The following is a 16,475-nucleotide window of genomic DNA, read 5'->3' as shown; positions in this document are numbered from 1 at the left end:
CACATTTTTCAACACAAGTTGGTATTGCACATAAACATTAGCTCATTCTACAGATCCTGAGGATGAAGGCCGATCAGTGATCTGACAACTTGCATGAGAGAAATTAACAGTCAAACATGGAACCAGTTAACAAAACATATTTCCATCTCGATGAGATATCCTCAAAACAATCCATAGATTGAGCTCATGTGTACAGTTATTTAAATAAAAGTTAAAATACAAATATGAACTATCCCTTTAACATGGAAACCAAAAGAACTGGGCATGGTAAAGGTTAAAGCTGAACATTAAAACTAACCCATTGAAACTAAGGAGAGTAAACACAGAACATTCAAGCATTGGGTACTTCATCTTAAACCAAACTGCCTAGACTGAAACAGACTTGGTCTTTTAAGGTAGTAGCACCAACAGAAATTACCTGAACAAAGACTTATGTTATAGATTAGCATTTGTTAAAACAATGTTACTTGCCAATATAGTTAACACGTTTAACACACTTGATAAAAAAAAAGATGTGCGGGTTGTAGATTTTCAAACGAACATGGCATGGGATTGAGAGCTCACAAACAATCATGTGTCAGCCTTTGGGCATTGTAATACGTTCAGACAACATTGACCAGGTCAGCCTTTTCCTCCATCTGTTTAGCCACTGCTTGGTGCATTGCCTCCAGAAACCTCTCAAGCGATACGGTCGGTGTCTGCAAGCGAACAAACTACATTAGGACTATTTTCCTTCTTCAACCTGTAGAAGGAAATCAAATCCTTACCTTTACAAACAGCGCGTGGGCTAGAAATGGTAACTTCCTGAGTGCTCTTCCACTCAAACCTTTGCTCTTTCTGGAAGTGAAGAGACAAACAAAACATTAGCCCCTGGCTGTTTCAGTTCTCACTGGCACTCAGCGCTTTGACTAGAGCACAGAGACGGTGTTATTCGGGTTCTATTGCATTATGGGAGGCTTTACTCACGCGGCAATGTTCCTCAGGTTCAGACTGTGTTCGGACACCTCACTCTTCGCAAAGCCCATCGTCTCCAGCTCAAACATGGTAAACAGCTGCTGCCGGGGGCAGATGATCTGGCACTGCACATATCAGAGAGACACTGGAGGTCCATCAACTCACCCGATTACATTAAGTGTTGCTTTTTAACTGTTGCAGCTTAGTACCGTTTTTGAAGCACGTTGATAATACATTTAAATATTATAAGCATCTATTATATACAATATAAATGTTCCACCTACTGCTTATCAATATGAATTGTAACTCGTCAGTAATTTAAATATTGAGCCCAATATTTTTATTTCATGCAAACAAAAAAGCAGTTAGATTTTTTTATTTTTTTTAATCCATGAAATAATTCTGGACTCCACTGTCGTTTTCTTGTTATTAGCGCAGCACTTTACTTAATTCTTACCCTGTCGTTCTTCCACCTCCATTATAGTAAAAGAAAGAAAAATCCTCTCAGTCATGTTTTGGCAAAATGGAATGGCCCTTTTATCCAAATTGCTCCATCAAGTTGCTGACTTGGGGATTTGGGGATGAAAGTCTTGCTCGAGGACGCTTCAACACGTGGACAGGGATTGAATCTATTAATTAGTCGACAACCTGCTCTACCTGCTGAGCCTTGCTTCACACGACCATTTGTTTCTAATTATGTACTCTTTGTTATAAATTTACAAAGCCTATCCTGAATATCACAAAAAAATGTGATTCCAAAAAAGAAAAAGGCAGAATCGTTGCTAGATTGTTGGGTCACCTTCATGAGCTCCTCCAGGCAGGAGAGGTAGATGTTGTAGATACCCTTCTCAGATGGAGGGCCGATGTACTGCTTGATGTCAGCTCTGTCCACAAACGCCAAGTCTATCTTTTCTGTCACATTGGAGGTCGTCAGGATCACCACGTTGGAATGTCTGAAATATGAGACCAAAAGACACAAAACAAACTAAATAAGACAAAATACATCTGATGGATAGATTTCCCATTGAAAACAGTCACTAGGAGTGATTGTTAGCAGAAAAAACTAAGGCTTCCGATGTAATATCTATACATATTTACTATAAAGAGAGGTTTTTGCCTTCTGACCGTTTGATCTGGTCCAGTTGAGTGAGAATGGCGTTGACCACTCGGATGGCGTCAGACGGCTCCGTTCCCGCCTGGCTGGCACTCCTAGCTGCTGTCAGACTCTCCACCTACCATAACACATGTTCACAAAAGGAGCAGTCTTTGTCACAGCAAAGACACGCTTGAACATGAAATAACTTGAACAACATGTGCACAAGAAAACCTTCAGTTTGATCTCAAGCAACTCAATGAGGGAATGTAATTATTAAACTAATTATAGGGGGTTCACAGTTAATTTCCCTGAAGTGAAGCAGATTTTTACCTCATCAATCAGAACAAACACGAGAGCATCTTTGTCGTCTATCAGTTGTTGGATCTTTTGAAACATCTTCGTGACAAGCTTTCCACTCTGTAACAAAGACACATGATGGAAATACTTTCAGTTCCATCTAAAACATGCTTCAATCTAACAATGCAACATAAAAAGAAGCCAGGTGTACCTCTGAGAACCACTTTGAGAACAAACTGTGGCTGTTTATCTCGACAAATTGCCCATAAGAATACCTGCAGGGAGAAGAGTGTCTTTTGAAATGAAAAGAGCAGGAGCACTTACTGCTAAAGCGCTTTCACTGAAAAGAGGATTGACTTACCGACTTGACAGTCTGATTGACAGCTTCTGGGCCAGAGCTTTGCACAGTGATGTTTTCCCTGTGCCCGGGGGTCCTGATTGTAGGCACACATAACGTGATAAATCGCACATCATCCTTGGGATGACCTCAACTGATAAAAATGACTATTTCTCACGAGTTATTTACCGTGAAGCAGCACAACACGGTTCCACGAAATCAGGTTACTGTCGACGTTTTTCTCTGAGAAGTAAATTGTTGTTGTGATGTAATCCAGGAGCTGCAGGGAAATGAAAACAATTGGAAGTTTAGCAGTGATAAGTGAAAAGGTTATGCAATAATTTGCTGCTATTTTCATTTTACCTGTCTTTTGACTCCACTCTCATATACCAGACTCTCCCAAATACCATGGAATTCAGCTGTTAAACAGAGATCAAGTAATTTGAACTTTAGGGGGAAATTCAGCAAAGATTGAATCAAGCCAAAGCATATAGAAAAATGTACATTAACATAATGAAACATCATGTATAAATCACATTACTTTAACTGTACCTTTACAATAACGCTTGAGCTAGCCTTCATCTCACTTTAAATTTTCAAAAGCGTATTTTGATGGTGTGGCTACTACTGCCATAAGACGTTGCAATATATATATATATATATATATATATATATATATATATATATATATATATATATATATATATATATATATATAAAAACGTAAGATGTGTTATTGAGGTTATTGAGAAAGTCAACTGACAAACTGTCAAACTGTCAACTTCTGACAAGCTCCTCCTGCCTGCGTGCGTGTCACTGGTTGTCATGACAGCACCGGAGTGAGGGCAGACTGGACTGAGATTTTCAACTAGTGAACCAGTCTAACTCTTGCTTTTGATCAAAAATCATGACTCTGAATGCCAAAATAACGGAATCAAGAGAAGCACAAGACTTCTTAAATATTTGTAATGATTTAGAAATGAGAGCGTAACTTCAGTTTAGAAACTGCCCACGTTTAAGTCATGAGAGAAAATTGTGGTCAGATTTAACATACAAACTCTGAAATGGTCCCAAAATGTTCCTAAACTTTAACAATAATTACATGAAAACTGTGCTAGCTATCAAAAAATGCCCAATTGGGCAAATAAACTCCAGACTTTTGTGAACATTTTAAACTGTAAATCATTTTTCGATGTTAAATTATGGCGAGTCACTATGGGCAGAAAGATGAGTGTCTTTTTGCTCTCTTTTCACAGCCACCTTCGAAGCCTACAGGGAGTGTGAATCAGTGTACTCTAGTCTCTTTATCCCTCTGGAGTTTAATGTTCTTATTGTGAGAAGTAGCTAATTCAGTCCCACATTGCTGGAACACAGAGATGTAAAGGAAACCCCTTCTCTCCTACATTAGGTGTCTTTCATAGTTTTGGCTTCAGTTTTGGAGTATCAATTTAAGTAATACTGAGTATTATACTGTCTGCCTAAATGACTGCTCAATTTCAACTGGATATAAATCAAACTAAGAAAGCAAGAATTTCTCAACATGGTGTTAAAGTGCAGCATCACCTGCTGGCAGCAACCAGTGATTGGCTGCCGAAAGCTCCTCATCCTCCTCCAGACTGAGCGTGCTGGGTCCATCCTCATTTAGAGCGAAGATGTGAACGGAGACAGAGCAGCTCTTCAAATCAACAGGCTGAGTGGGTGAGAAAATTAAAAAAAAAAAAAAAAGAATAAACAACTGCAAAGCATTACTACTGATGATGGGAAACATTCACAAAGCAAATCAAAATTACAGACCTTTGTTAGCAGTTCCTCTACATCAACTATAGCCACAGATTCCACATGTTTCTGCAGGAAGTCCTCATCAAACTCTACCCATCTGTAGTTTCCAAAAACTATGCTGTGGCGATTAAGGAGACCCAGAACATGTATCTTCACCTCAGACAGTTTTGCTGTGCTGAAATGGAAACAAGCATGGGAGAACAGGGATAGCATTTAACATACATCATTTCATAATGTCTCACATTGCTGATAACATAGCAATATTGGTTTAGACTCGTTTCCAATGTAATTGTTTGGAAAGTTCTGACATAAATACCCCACAGCATGATTTATCAGCCTGTGTAGCTTTCCGGTGGTTTGATCGAGACTCCATACACGTTATTCACTGACTACTACTCACCTGTGAGATCTAACATGGACTTCCACATCAATGTTTTGTTTCTGGTTTCCCGACTCCATTCTGTCACCGTCCATCCCTGTGAAACTGATGACAAAGGGGAGACGTTCAGAACCTAAAAAGCAGCCTTTATGTTCCGTTCACCATAGCTAACGCGAACACTTCGCGTTAGTTGGCGATGTTGTAGCTAGCTAACATAGCTGGCTAACGTTAACACCCTTCAAAGTAAAAATAAACACTTTGCTAAATCGACAAAACGGAAACCATAACTTACACCATTTACGTTATCAAACGGAGGACTTGCGTCAACACAATGGGACTCAAGAAACTATCGGCAGTTCGCTATGCTGTCAGAAAGCCGACAGTCACTCGAAACCAGCGCGCTCTTTTGTTACACCGGAAATACATCATTTGTTTTGAGTTGTCATTTCCGGCTGCCGCGAGCTCGCTTGTCGCTAAAGGGTCGTTTACGTCTCGACCGACGCTCGCAACCACTGGCAACTTCACTGGAATAAACACGGGTCTTCCAATATAAACACGGAGCGATGGGGAAAAAACACAAGAAACATAAACCGGAGTGGAGAACAGTGGATGGTACCTACATGCATGTTTCACTCTGATATGTTACCGCACCGCTTTTGTCCCGGCTAGCTTTATGTTAGCTAGCTTAGCTCGCCTGGAAAAGACAGCAGATTTTCATTGTTTTTGTGTGTAAAAAGCCACCCTACCACCTTGATGTACAACCCACATCCACCTGGTTTAACGTCCTGTTAAAATCCAGAGTTTCCTGGAGTTTTTCCAGTTATTTATATTAATATAAGATACCATTTTCAATTATTATATTTATTTTGTGTCTGTTTCCAGTAAGTTATAACTGAGGTAAGACAGAAATTTAACTTTGGTCTTTAAGTAGTATGGAATTACCTCCAAATAAACAATGCAGTTAAATGCAATAAAACCCAGTCACACAATATACAGTGTGTGTTTTTCGTCAGCTAGAGAAGCTACAACATGAGCTACTCTTTTACAATACACAATCTGTTTTGGCAAGTAATTGCAGAACTACAGTATTCCTGCCATACTAATGGCAACACCATTCTACTCCTCCCACAACTCTTCATCTTTTCTATCTCAACTATCCCCTGTTTGTCTGTAGACTATGAGGACAAGACCCTTGAGAAGCCCCTGAAGCTTGTCCTCAAAGTCGGAGGAAGTGAGGTGACAGAGCTCTCGGGTTCGGGCCATGACTCCAGTTACTACGATGACAGATCAGACCACGAGCGAGAACGCCACAAAGAGAAAAAGAAGAAGAAGAAGAAGAAGTCTGAAAAGGATAAAGACAAATATGTGGACGATGATGAGAGAAGACGGCGCAAGGTTAGTTTACATAAGAGCATTATAACTTGTGAATCTGTGTTTTGCTCCACTATAAGAATAATAAATGATTTAAATCCCATTCTATAGGAGGAAAAGAGGAAGAAGAGGGAGCGAGAGCATAATGAATCAGAGGCAGCAACTTCTACTGCTGCCACTACCGGTGTACCTGTTGAGCCTTTCACATTGCCAAAAAGTATAAGTATTGGATTGGAGGTGAGTAAACGTAGCTTAAGTCTAAGAATATGATCAATACATTCTTAATGTTTTTGCTGACAATTCACTGACATCATGATCATATCTCATCAGCCGGAAGAGAAGAAAAAGAAGAAAGAGAGAGAAAGAGAAAGAGAGTTTGAGCTGGAGCCGGAGCCTGAAGAGGACGAGTTTAACTCCGATATGGCGATGGACCCGGATCAACAAGGAGACAGGCCGGTCCGAGCCTGCAGGACACAACAAGGTAAAAATGCCTCTCTATGAGGAAAATATCAAATGTTTTACTTGTAAATGTGTTGATAAATATCAGTATTTTTTACGTTTGCCCAATGCAGAAAGTGAATCCACTCCTCGTCAACAACTTCTAGAGCACTTTCTGAGGCAGTTGCAGAGGTGAGGAACAATGATTCAGTCCAATGGCTGCATCCACCTGTGATGCAGACCGTCTAATGCTACAGCACTGCGCCTTCAGACAACATCCCACACATGTACACAAGAAAATGCACCCTACAATATATATTTTTGTAGGGTGCAATACACATTGATGCCTTTTTGGGCTGTAGGCTTTCAGTCTTCAATCTATTTGAGCATGTATTATTGTGAATGGAGGGGGAGTCCTGTTGTGGCAGAACAGTTGTGGGTGACTTTGCTGCTGTATTAGCCATACATTGCTGTCAACACTTTTGCACTAAATGTAAATTAGGCCACATTACGATACAGACTGGTTCATAGAATCGCAGCACAAGCAGGGGCCATTCATATTGATCTTATTGACCTGACAGATAACGTGCACTGACATGATCAGAACACTCAAAAAGATAACTCTAAACCAACATCACACATCTCTTGTCTTCCCAGAAAAGACCCCCATGGATTCTTCTCCTTTCCAGTAACAGATGCAATTGCCCCTGGTTACTCAATGATCATCAAACATCCTATGGACTTCAGCACCATGAAAGACAAGATTAGAAACAATGACTACAACACGGTTACAGAATTCAAGGTGAGGATACTTAAACACAAAGAGAGGGTTTGAATGGTGAATATGTATTTGTTTTAAGTGTATTATAAAGAGTAATACAATGTGTGCAGACTAAGCTTGCTTTCAAACCTGTTTGAACACTGTTTTTGCCTTCAGGCGGATTTTAAACTGATGTGTGACAATGCCATGGTGTACAACCGACCAGAAACCGTCTATTACAAGTCTGCCAAGAAACTGCTACATACAGGATTTAAGATGATGAGCAAGGTAAAGAGAGATTGTTTTAGGGTGAATGTCCCCTTGAAAACATCACTGTCACCATCATCAACATTTTTAATTAAGTAGACAAAGTTAAGTTGCCACTTTTTTCCTGTGCGTAGGAACGGCTGTTGGCTTTGAAACGCAGCATGTCTTTCATGCAGGAAATGGACTTCACCCAGCAGGCAGCCATTTTGGGAGATGAAGACCTCACAGCTGATATACCTCCTCCAGAGATAACCCCCATCCCAGTGGAATCGGCTAAGAAGTCAAAGAAACAACCCATTAAAGACATGAAGGAAGTCATCAGGTACGGTATTCTTAATTTGTAATATCTGGAATAAATGTGTCTTTTTGTGTATAATATCAGTATAATGATCCTGTAACGTTGTCTCTTCTGTTGTCTCAGTTACCTGTTTGAACCAGAAGGAAACGCTTGCAGCTTGACTGACAGTACAGCAGAGGAGCATGTCCTGGCACTCGTTGAGCATTCGGCAGATGAAGCTCGAGATCGGATCAACAGATACATGCCCAACTCCAAGGTTTTCCTCTTAACTTATTGTGTATAAATTGCCATTCGTCCACAATGTTTCTACAAGCCATAGCTATATTTTATGACATAAAACGACAAAGTGCCAGTAAGGCTTCCATGCTTCAAGGAGTTACTTCTTCATGGTCGTTAGTAGTGAAAATGTATTTTCTCTGATCTGTTTTCAGATGGGTTACTTGCGTAAAGAGCCAGACAATTCTCTTCTATACACTGTTGTAAATCAAATGGATCCTGATGCAGAAGGTTTGTTGCCACAGTGGTCGTTTTTTTCAACATCTTTCAAATATTCACAACATTTGTATAATTATTCTTAATGTATTGCAGAAAATGAGACCGATAAAGTGGACCTGAGTTCTCTATCGAATAAGCTTCTGCCTGGATTAACAACCTTGGGTTTTAAAGATGACAGGAGACACAAAGGTATGCAGTAATGTGAACGGTTTAACTAACAATGATTCAAATTTGCCACAAAGTCTAAGACTTTTTTCTTGCTCTGTGTAGTAACGTTTCTGAGCAGTGCCTACAATGTTCAGACCCTTCAGAAGAACTCCATCTTTCCAGACCTGCTACCTGAGGAGGTGGACACGCTCTATTCCGCCTATGGCGATGACACAGGGGTACAGTGTGCTCTCAGGTACTTAGTTGTTATTGGTTAAACTTGGATATGAAAAGATCTCGTGAAAATAATGTGTCCCTGTCTTCAGCTTGTGTGTGTTCACTTTTTACCCGAAGTATACAGGAGTTTGTCAAGGACTGCGGAGATGTCACGAAGATTTGGGTTGACAGGCTTCTGGACAAGATGACCGCAGGCGATCACACTACAGCTGTCAGTCAAATCCGACAGGTATCTGACTTATACCTAATATACAGTATTACACCCATTACTGCCATAATTTTCTCAGTCTCCAGGGTTGTCATGACAAATTATACTGTGTGTGCGTATATATATATATATATATATATGATATGATATGATATGATGCTTACTTTACATTTCAGAAAAGAAACATTACGCTAAAATCTGATGAAACCAAATCCAACATCTGTGACATGCAGGTATGCTGTAGTTTTTTGACACAGTGATGATGATACATTGATGTAGTTGGCCGGCTGTCTGATTGACACTGTGTATTTTTGTTAAGATGGCAGATGGCACTGGCCTGGGAGAGAGTGGCTCAGTCCTGGACTTCATGTCAATGAAGAACTATCCTGATATGTCTCTGGATTTATCCATGCTGAACTCATTAGGTGATTATCCCCATCAACACTCTGTATGGCTGCATTTACGTGTACACTTTAAGTCTTTCATAACCTAATTATGGTAGAAAGATGAGTATGGCGGAGTCCATGGAAACACTAAACTTGCATTAATGGGATATAGAGTCGCAGTTTTGATGGGCATTATAGCCACTTAATCACCAATCCTATTAAAACTCTTAGGCTCTTGAGTTTCTACTATATTTTGAAACACGGCAGTCAAAGTACTTGATGACAGAAATGTTGGGTAAGATGCTCCACTCTGTCTTTTCTGCTTTAAATGGAGGTAGTGCATTTATTTTTCTTGCAATGCTCTTCCCTCTTTAACAGGTAAAACAGTGAAAAAAGAGCCGGGCAACGACGAGGGCCAGCAGCACTTTGATGATGCAGACAAGCTTCTGCAGGAGTTCCAGGAGGCTCAAGTGGACAGAGGCGGCTCCAGGCCCTCGTCCAACGTGTCCTCCCTCTCTAATGCCTCAGAGAGGGATCAGCACCACTTAGGTATCTGCAATAGGACTAAGACTAAAAACTTACTAATGCTTTTTAGCTACAATTTAAACATGTTGTTGTTTGCATGCTAACAAGTCTTAATACCTTGTTGCCACGTATCAACTAAACCCTTTTTTTGCTAAATTGCTTTCAACAGAATAGTACCATCAGTGCAACAACATAAGAGCCATATCTTCTTTATTTCGCAGGAAGCCCAGCACACCTGGACCAGTCTGAAATGGTTCATGATCCCTACGAGTTCCTGCAGTCTCCGGAGACAGAGAGCACAGCCAACAGCTGACCACACACACTGCCCTTTTGTAGTCTTGGTGTTAACAGCACTGGGTACTTGGTCTTGGACTGTTCAAACACCGTGGAGACAGCAGGAGCTATTTTAAAGACTGAATGTGATTGCAGAGTGTTTGTAGTGTAATTGTATGGTTTTGTATGAGTGCAACAAATAAACGCTTGCACCTGTGTATATATATGTGTGTGGTTCAATAAGCATATTAGAAACTATTTTGTGCTGCAAATATATATATATATATATATATATATATATATATATATATATATATATATATATATATATATATATATATATATATATAAACAAAGGATCTGTCAACCGGTAATAGCCATCCAAACTTAGTGCATTTGCAGTAACATGATGTTGTAAGATCGTCCAACTGCAGTAAAGATGCACTGCCGAGTCCTCAGATTTGTGCAGCAGTACACTTCCATACATAGGCTTTCATTGAGCAACGTGTGCCATTGTCTCAGTGTGAGAGAAACAATAGGGAAGTGAAATTAAAGCAACATGCATGCAGTACACATAGACATTCAGTATGTTACATGATGTATTTTTAAGATGAAAGTCAGTGAGAGAATTGGGCTTTATTGTTTGCAGTTCTCTGTTGCTCTTATGGAAATATGTTTGCAGTTTGTCCTGCAAGCTAGATGCGCAGATACTCGGTGACAGAGTCAGTGAAGGACCACAATCAAAACAAACAAAAAAAAGTACACATGCGCAGTAGGGCTGTTTCCATAGCGCCGCTCCAACCTGCCGACTGAGTTGATTCTTCAACTTCAGATCCCCGTCCTCCGGGGACACTACACGAAGGTCGTCGGAAGACTTTTCATCGTCTCTGCGGATTTTTAATCGCATTTTCCGGGTTATGAGTTTTTGTTCATTATGAGAGTTTTGCTTATTGGAGCACGTGGTCTACTGATAGACTAATCATTTGGTATGAAGCGATATGTTTCTGCGTCTGTAATGAAACAGAAGCGAATTGTTCTCACCTCATGGTCGCTTTCTTTCAACTGCAAAAGTAAGTAATTCCACATCGATTAAAACTAAAACGAATATAAACTGTGCTGCTGTGACATGAACCCCGTCTAGGTTATTGTTGTCATGAATTCATAGTTTTTTGTAAGCCGTAATTTGACACAAAAGGCGTGGTGAGGACGTGACTTAATAAAACAAACAGCTGAAAGTGTAGTACAGTGATGAACAAAAAGCATTATTAATTGCTATAAAATCAAACAAATTATAGTTTATGTCCAAGTGTTGCAGATATATTGGTGAACTTTGGTCATAGTGGTGTCAGGCAGAAGGCCAGGAGCAAAACATGTGAGTAGAAGGGATGTAGCACTTCTTTTTCTTTGGATCAGCTGTTTTCTTTAGGCTATGTGACAATATCCTCCTGCACTAAGGTTATCTAAAACTAATGCAATTTAATACAGCAGCTTTATTTAGTCCAACTGTACCGTCATGAAGTTTATATGTTCAGTTTATCTTGAAACAGTTAGTTGGTGCTGTATTTTATACTTTTGCTGACTAATATTCCTGATATTTTGTCCACCCCATATATACCAACGAGGTTAAACTATGACTGTTGAAATTGTTCCCATTGTAATGTATGTAGGTCCATAATGGCTGAACAGTCCCTGTATCATCACGCTCAGCTCATTTTCCTAACTAATTTCCCCAGCAAATACAGTCACGCTCTGCTGGAGCTAGACTTGCTTGTCGTATGTCTAATGTGTGGCTGGATGTTTGAAGGTGCCTGGAAGAAGCTCCTTCTCATCTGACTGTGTTTATTCTCTAGATGAACTGCTTCAGCCAAAAGCTGAGACGCACATCTCCCATGCGTGGCAGCAGTAGAAATGAGCTGGTCCCCTCTAAGCCTCCCAGGATGAACGGATGGTCATGGCCCCCTCAGGCTTTCCAAGTGGTTGGCTGGCTGGTGTACAGCTACCTCGCCATAGTCAGCTTTGGCATCTACATCCCTCATCTGCCTCCACCATGGAACAATGTGGTCTATGCCGTATCCTTAACACGCAGCTGAAATCTTGCCGTTGTGGTAGCCGCCTGTTAAGTGTGCAGCAATGGGTATTTCTGTTTTAAATATGAGTCTCTGCTACGGTTTTGTTTGGACTGCAGGACAAGACAAGGATGTTGTTGTGTGGCCTGTCTGTATGGGCTGCAGTCAGACCAGGCGTGACTCTGTCGCTGTTACTGTGGTCTCTATGAAGCCCAAAAGACATAATCAGTGGCGTTTTTGTCACATGTTGAATGCTGCATGATGTCAACACTGGCTCGTTTAACTGAGGCTTCCCTAAGCCATAAGAACAGTTGATTTCTTTAGAACGGACTTCATTTTTCACACAAAAGATCCCCTTGTATGCAACAGTTTGCAGTTTCTTTTGCACTTGGGCCACTTACTATACCGCAATATATATCGCCACATATTGCAGTATTTTTCGAATGTTATTGCTATTTTCCTTGACTCTTGTTTGTGCAGCTGACTGGCATAGCCTTTATTGTACACTTTTTAGCCCATATTGCTGCTGTGACAATAGACCCAGCAGACGTCAGTGTGAGGGCCAAGCGGAGCTATTCCAGTCCAATGGCGCTTTTTGACAGGACTAAGCATCCGCATGTCATCCAGGACCTACACTGTTATCTATGTGATGTCAAGGTGTACGTATTCTCTAATGTGATTGAGCTTTTTCTAAATTCGTAGCAGTATGATTTGACAGACATGCCTAAATTGTGTGTTATGATGTTTAACGTAATCCATCTTCACGTAGTGGCCCCAGAGTAAAGCACTGTGGCGTTTGCAACAAGTGTGTGGAAGACTTTGATCACCATTGCAAATGGCTGAACACCTGTGTGGGTGGCAGAAACTACTGGTGAGAGAATGTCGTGGATGGTCTTTCTGTATGTGACTTCATGTCTAATGTTTAAATGAAAATGCTTTCTGTACTAATATCCGCTTTTTTGTGCGCCCTCAGGTGCTTCTTTGTGGCACTGTGCTCTGCTGTGCTAGGCGTCTTCCTGCTCGTTGTTGTCATTTTTTTCATATTTATTCAGCATTACCTGGATCCAATCAGCCTGCGGACTGCCCCACAGTATGCCAGTGAGTCACCATAATAATGAGCTTTTTTTCCGGAAAAAAAATCACATTTTGGTGAATTGCATCATTAAAAGCTGTTGGAGTGTTCTACTTGTTTTTGTCTGTTTTTCTATTTTTCTAGGTATGCTGGGGAATAGTACCTGGCTGGTGTTTTTACCCTTAGCACCCATAAAGACTAGTTCAACTGGTCTCCTTATATTGGCGTTCATGACGGGCATGCTGAGCATCACCTGCCTGCTGCTACTCGGTCATCTGCTGGGCTTCCACTTTTACCTCTGTGAGTCGCAATCTTCACACAAGACACACAACACAGTTTATCGGGCTCTTTTTTTCTCCTCATCCGGTCATTATTCCTCACTATACGCTCTTCTTGGCTTTACAGTTTATAAAGGCATGAGCACATATGATTATGTAAAGAGGCAGCGCCAAAAAGAAGCCAGAAACATTGAAGCAGGAAATCCACAAGATGCAAAAATCAATAGCAAGGCCCCACAGGTGAGAGCTGGCCTTTGCTTCTCACTGACAGTGATTTGTTCATTGTGCTGTGTGTGTGTTTGTGTGTGTGTGTTAAAGTGTTTTCTTTTTCTTTTAAAGAATCAGGAGAGCTCAATTGACTGTGAGCCAGCATTATCAACTAGTTCAGGGTAAACTTCCTTAAAGTTCCTGTTATACTATTTTTAAAGCTAGTTTTGTAGAAAACTAATGACATTCTGGTTTTCCTGCAGTACCTGCAAATTTGACGATACAGGCCCATTCACAAGCCGACTTTCAGAGTCCATATGCACTGAGGTAAGCATGTCTACTTATATCTCACTTGAATTATTTTTGCATGCAACAAATGGGGAATGCTACATTCAAATTCTGTTTTGGTTTTCTAGGTGGAGAACTTTAAGAGATCTGCAGATAAAGAGAATAGTTTCCATTATGGCACAGAAAATCCCACAAAGAACATAGCAAGTAAGTATTTTACTTAACTTATTAACACAGTGGAGTTATAGATGGGTGCAGATTCCTGCAGCACTCTATTGTGTTAAAGAGTGCTAAAACCTGAAAATTAGTCTGGAATTTATTGTTTTTTTTAATGTTTTTTTTGTTAGATGCCTGAAATAAGGTCTGTGATTAACACAACCTTGAGAGATTCATGTTCTTTGATTTAAAATATGTTAGCTTATACCCCTCTCGTGAATTTTGGAGCTTTTCCCGTGTCTTAAAAGAAGGTGGTTGCTAAGAAGTGACTCAATGAGACTAAATGTCCTCACGCTGTATGCTCACGCAACCGTGGTGTAAACCCTTTATAACCCTATGTTAGCTTGTAATTTCTGCCGCTAGCATTCACTATTAAAAAATCTTTAGTTGTGAAAATGATCTTGCTTAACGAAACATGTAAGTATGTCAAAATCCAAGAGAAAACTCTCATTGGCTTTTTGTCAGGGGAACCATCTGGGGTTGGCCTACAAAAATACATCATCCCTGCAGCACTTGTTTTATTGTTATATTGTTCATCGCTCTTTGTGTTGACCTCATTTACAAAGTTGGAGGAGCAAAAGTATTATAAATGCATTACAAATAACTACAACACCACAAACTACAGTTCAAAAAGGTTTCATATCATATATGAGACGGTTGTTGGACTGCATTGTGGTGTAAATGAAATGGAAATAAAGGATACATGCACATTCACTGTACACAGATATTTTTTTCTGTTATGTTTATTGCAGTTAGTAATTAATGCTTCTCTTCTTTTGTTTCCTCTGTCTGAAAGGGGAAATGTCTGTGAAAGACAGCAAAAGCTGGAAGCCTGACACTAAAGAGGCTCAGAGTGCTCCTCATGTTCCTGGAGTGCAGGACCCTCTGGGAAGCTCAGTTATGACTCTAGGTGATATTTAGCAGTAACTAATGTTTGCATGGTTGTGCATCAGGATGTGCTGCTCAGATAAGTTATGAATTTATTATGAAAATATGCATCATGAAACTGAGCCACGCACTATGGAGCATTGTTATTGGTTATTGTTAAGGATAGAGGACGCATTGGACTTTACACCACAGTTTGATCTTGGGACAGTTATTTCTTCCAGTGGACATTTTGTATGCAGTCTGAATAGCTGTGGACCCATCATTGTGTTTGTTCCTTTTTTTTTTATTCTACATTGTGTTTTTTACAACGGTTGAATTATTTAAATCATTTTTTTTTATCTCACTCACGAGTATAGAGTCAAAGTCCATGTTAGACCTTTGTTCCACTCGCCTGAGTCAGATAGCTGGGTGTACTCTGGTATCTTCCTGAAAGGCTGGGACATGATACTGGATGTTACTATTCATATTGTAAGACAATAATGGGTATCAAATAATGTAGAGAGTAACTCTTAAAGCCTTTTATGGCAAAATACATTGTCATACATTGTCATTTCTGAGCCACCATATTGTCTTAGGAACTTTTGTATTGATTTTATTTAATAATTTGAAGTAGGGACAGTCAAGTCTCGTTTATATTCTTGTACTTTTTGTCCATTTGTATGTTGTCACATATACTCACCACTAGAGGGCAGTGTTACAACCTTCACTTGATGTTTAGGGGGCGAGGAGTAACCTTTGAGAAAAAAACACACTTGCAGTGTAACAATTAGTTACATTTATTAACAAGTAAAGAGAACAACAAACAGAAGCCAAAAAAGGGGCATTATGGTGTCTAAGGCCAAAACAACAAACAGAAGAAACCACACTAGCCAGAAAATATAAACTCAATGATTTTACTGAAAAAAATAAAGACAATACTAAACTCCTTTACTAGAAATGAACCTGGAAAAACGTAGTGCCAAAGAAATGACAGAGAACCCCGACAAGGCTTCTTTAAACAAAGTCACCACAACTTTCAAAAACAAAGTCTCAAGATTTTAGCAGAGCTATGGAAGACGATACAGTTTCATCATCTCTAACACAGAGCAGCAACAACAACAGACAGCTCAAAGGCCAAAAGGGGACAGGAACACTGAATCTGGGATTAGATATGCATCTTCACTGACTGTTGAACCAGATTCAGGTGCTGAGAAAGGGGCTCTGCAGACATGGT

At 40.0% G+C, this 16,475-nt stretch overlaps 3 protein-coding genes across 4 annotated transcripts; 2 read left to right on the top strand and 1 right to left on the bottom strand.

The window, feature by feature from the left end:
* Positions 1–602: 602 nt before the first annotated feature.
* trip13 (thyroid hormone receptor interactor 13) lies at positions 603–4,937 on the bottom strand (the record flags this gene model as incomplete). Its single annotated transcript, XM_079227790.1, has 13 exons — positions 603–698; positions 768–837; positions 967–1,079; positions 1,754–1,907; positions 2,080–2,186; positions 2,381–2,467; positions 2,559–2,622; positions 2,709–2,781; positions 2,874–2,964; positions 3,048–3,103; positions 4,248–4,374; positions 4,479–4,638; positions 4,864–4,937. 13 exons carry the CDS (start codon positions 4,935–4,937, stop codon positions 603–605), a joined length of 1,272 nt encoding a protein of 423 aa, XP_079083916.1.
* Positions 4,938–5,319: 382 nt separating this feature from the next.
* On the top strand, positions 5,320–10,434 carry brd9 (bromodomain containing 9). 2 transcript variants are annotated; one of them, XM_079227656.1, is made up of 17 exons: positions 5,320–5,454; positions 6,017–6,237; positions 6,325–6,450; positions 6,544–6,694; positions 6,786–6,843; positions 7,309–7,453; positions 7,589–7,699; positions 7,855–8,000; positions 8,100–8,232; positions 8,408–8,483; positions 8,565–8,660; positions 8,742–8,874; positions 8,973–9,084; positions 9,240–9,296; positions 9,383–9,488; positions 9,828–9,998; positions 10,196–10,434. In XM_079227656.1, exons 1-17 carry the CDS (start codon positions 5,406–5,408, stop codon positions 10,285–10,287), a joined length of 1,983 nt encoding a protein of 660 aa, XP_079083782.1. In that variant the 5' UTR covers positions 5,320–5,405; the 3' UTR covers positions 10,288–10,434. The 2 variants fall into 2 exon arrangements, with proteins under 2 accessions (XP_079083782.1, XP_079083781.1); XM_079227655.1 differs by having other exon boundaries at positions 7,813–8,000.
* Positions 10,435–12,097: 1,663 nt separating this feature from the next.
* Positions 12,098–15,295, top strand: zdhhc11 (zDHHC palmitoyltransferase 11; the record flags this gene model as incomplete). The annotated part of the gene is made up of 10 exons (XM_079227323.1): positions 12,098–12,316; positions 12,794–12,972; positions 13,083–13,184; positions 13,287–13,411; positions 13,530–13,685; positions 13,791–13,903; positions 14,003–14,052; positions 14,134–14,197; positions 14,287–14,365; positions 15,171–15,295. 10 exons carry the CDS (start codon positions 12,098–12,100, stop codon positions 15,293–15,295), a joined length of 1,212 nt encoding a protein of 403 aa, XP_079083449.1.
* Positions 15,296–16,475: the final 1,180 nt, after the last annotated feature.

This window comes from Taurulus bubalis (genome assembly GCF_910589615.1).
Source record: "Taurulus bubalis genome assembly, chromosome: 12".
Classification (NCBI taxonomy): Eukaryota; Metazoa; Chordata; class Actinopteri; order Perciformes; family Cottidae; genus Taurulus; species Taurulus bubalis.
This window is presented reverse-complemented; position numbering and strand designations above follow the sequence as displayed.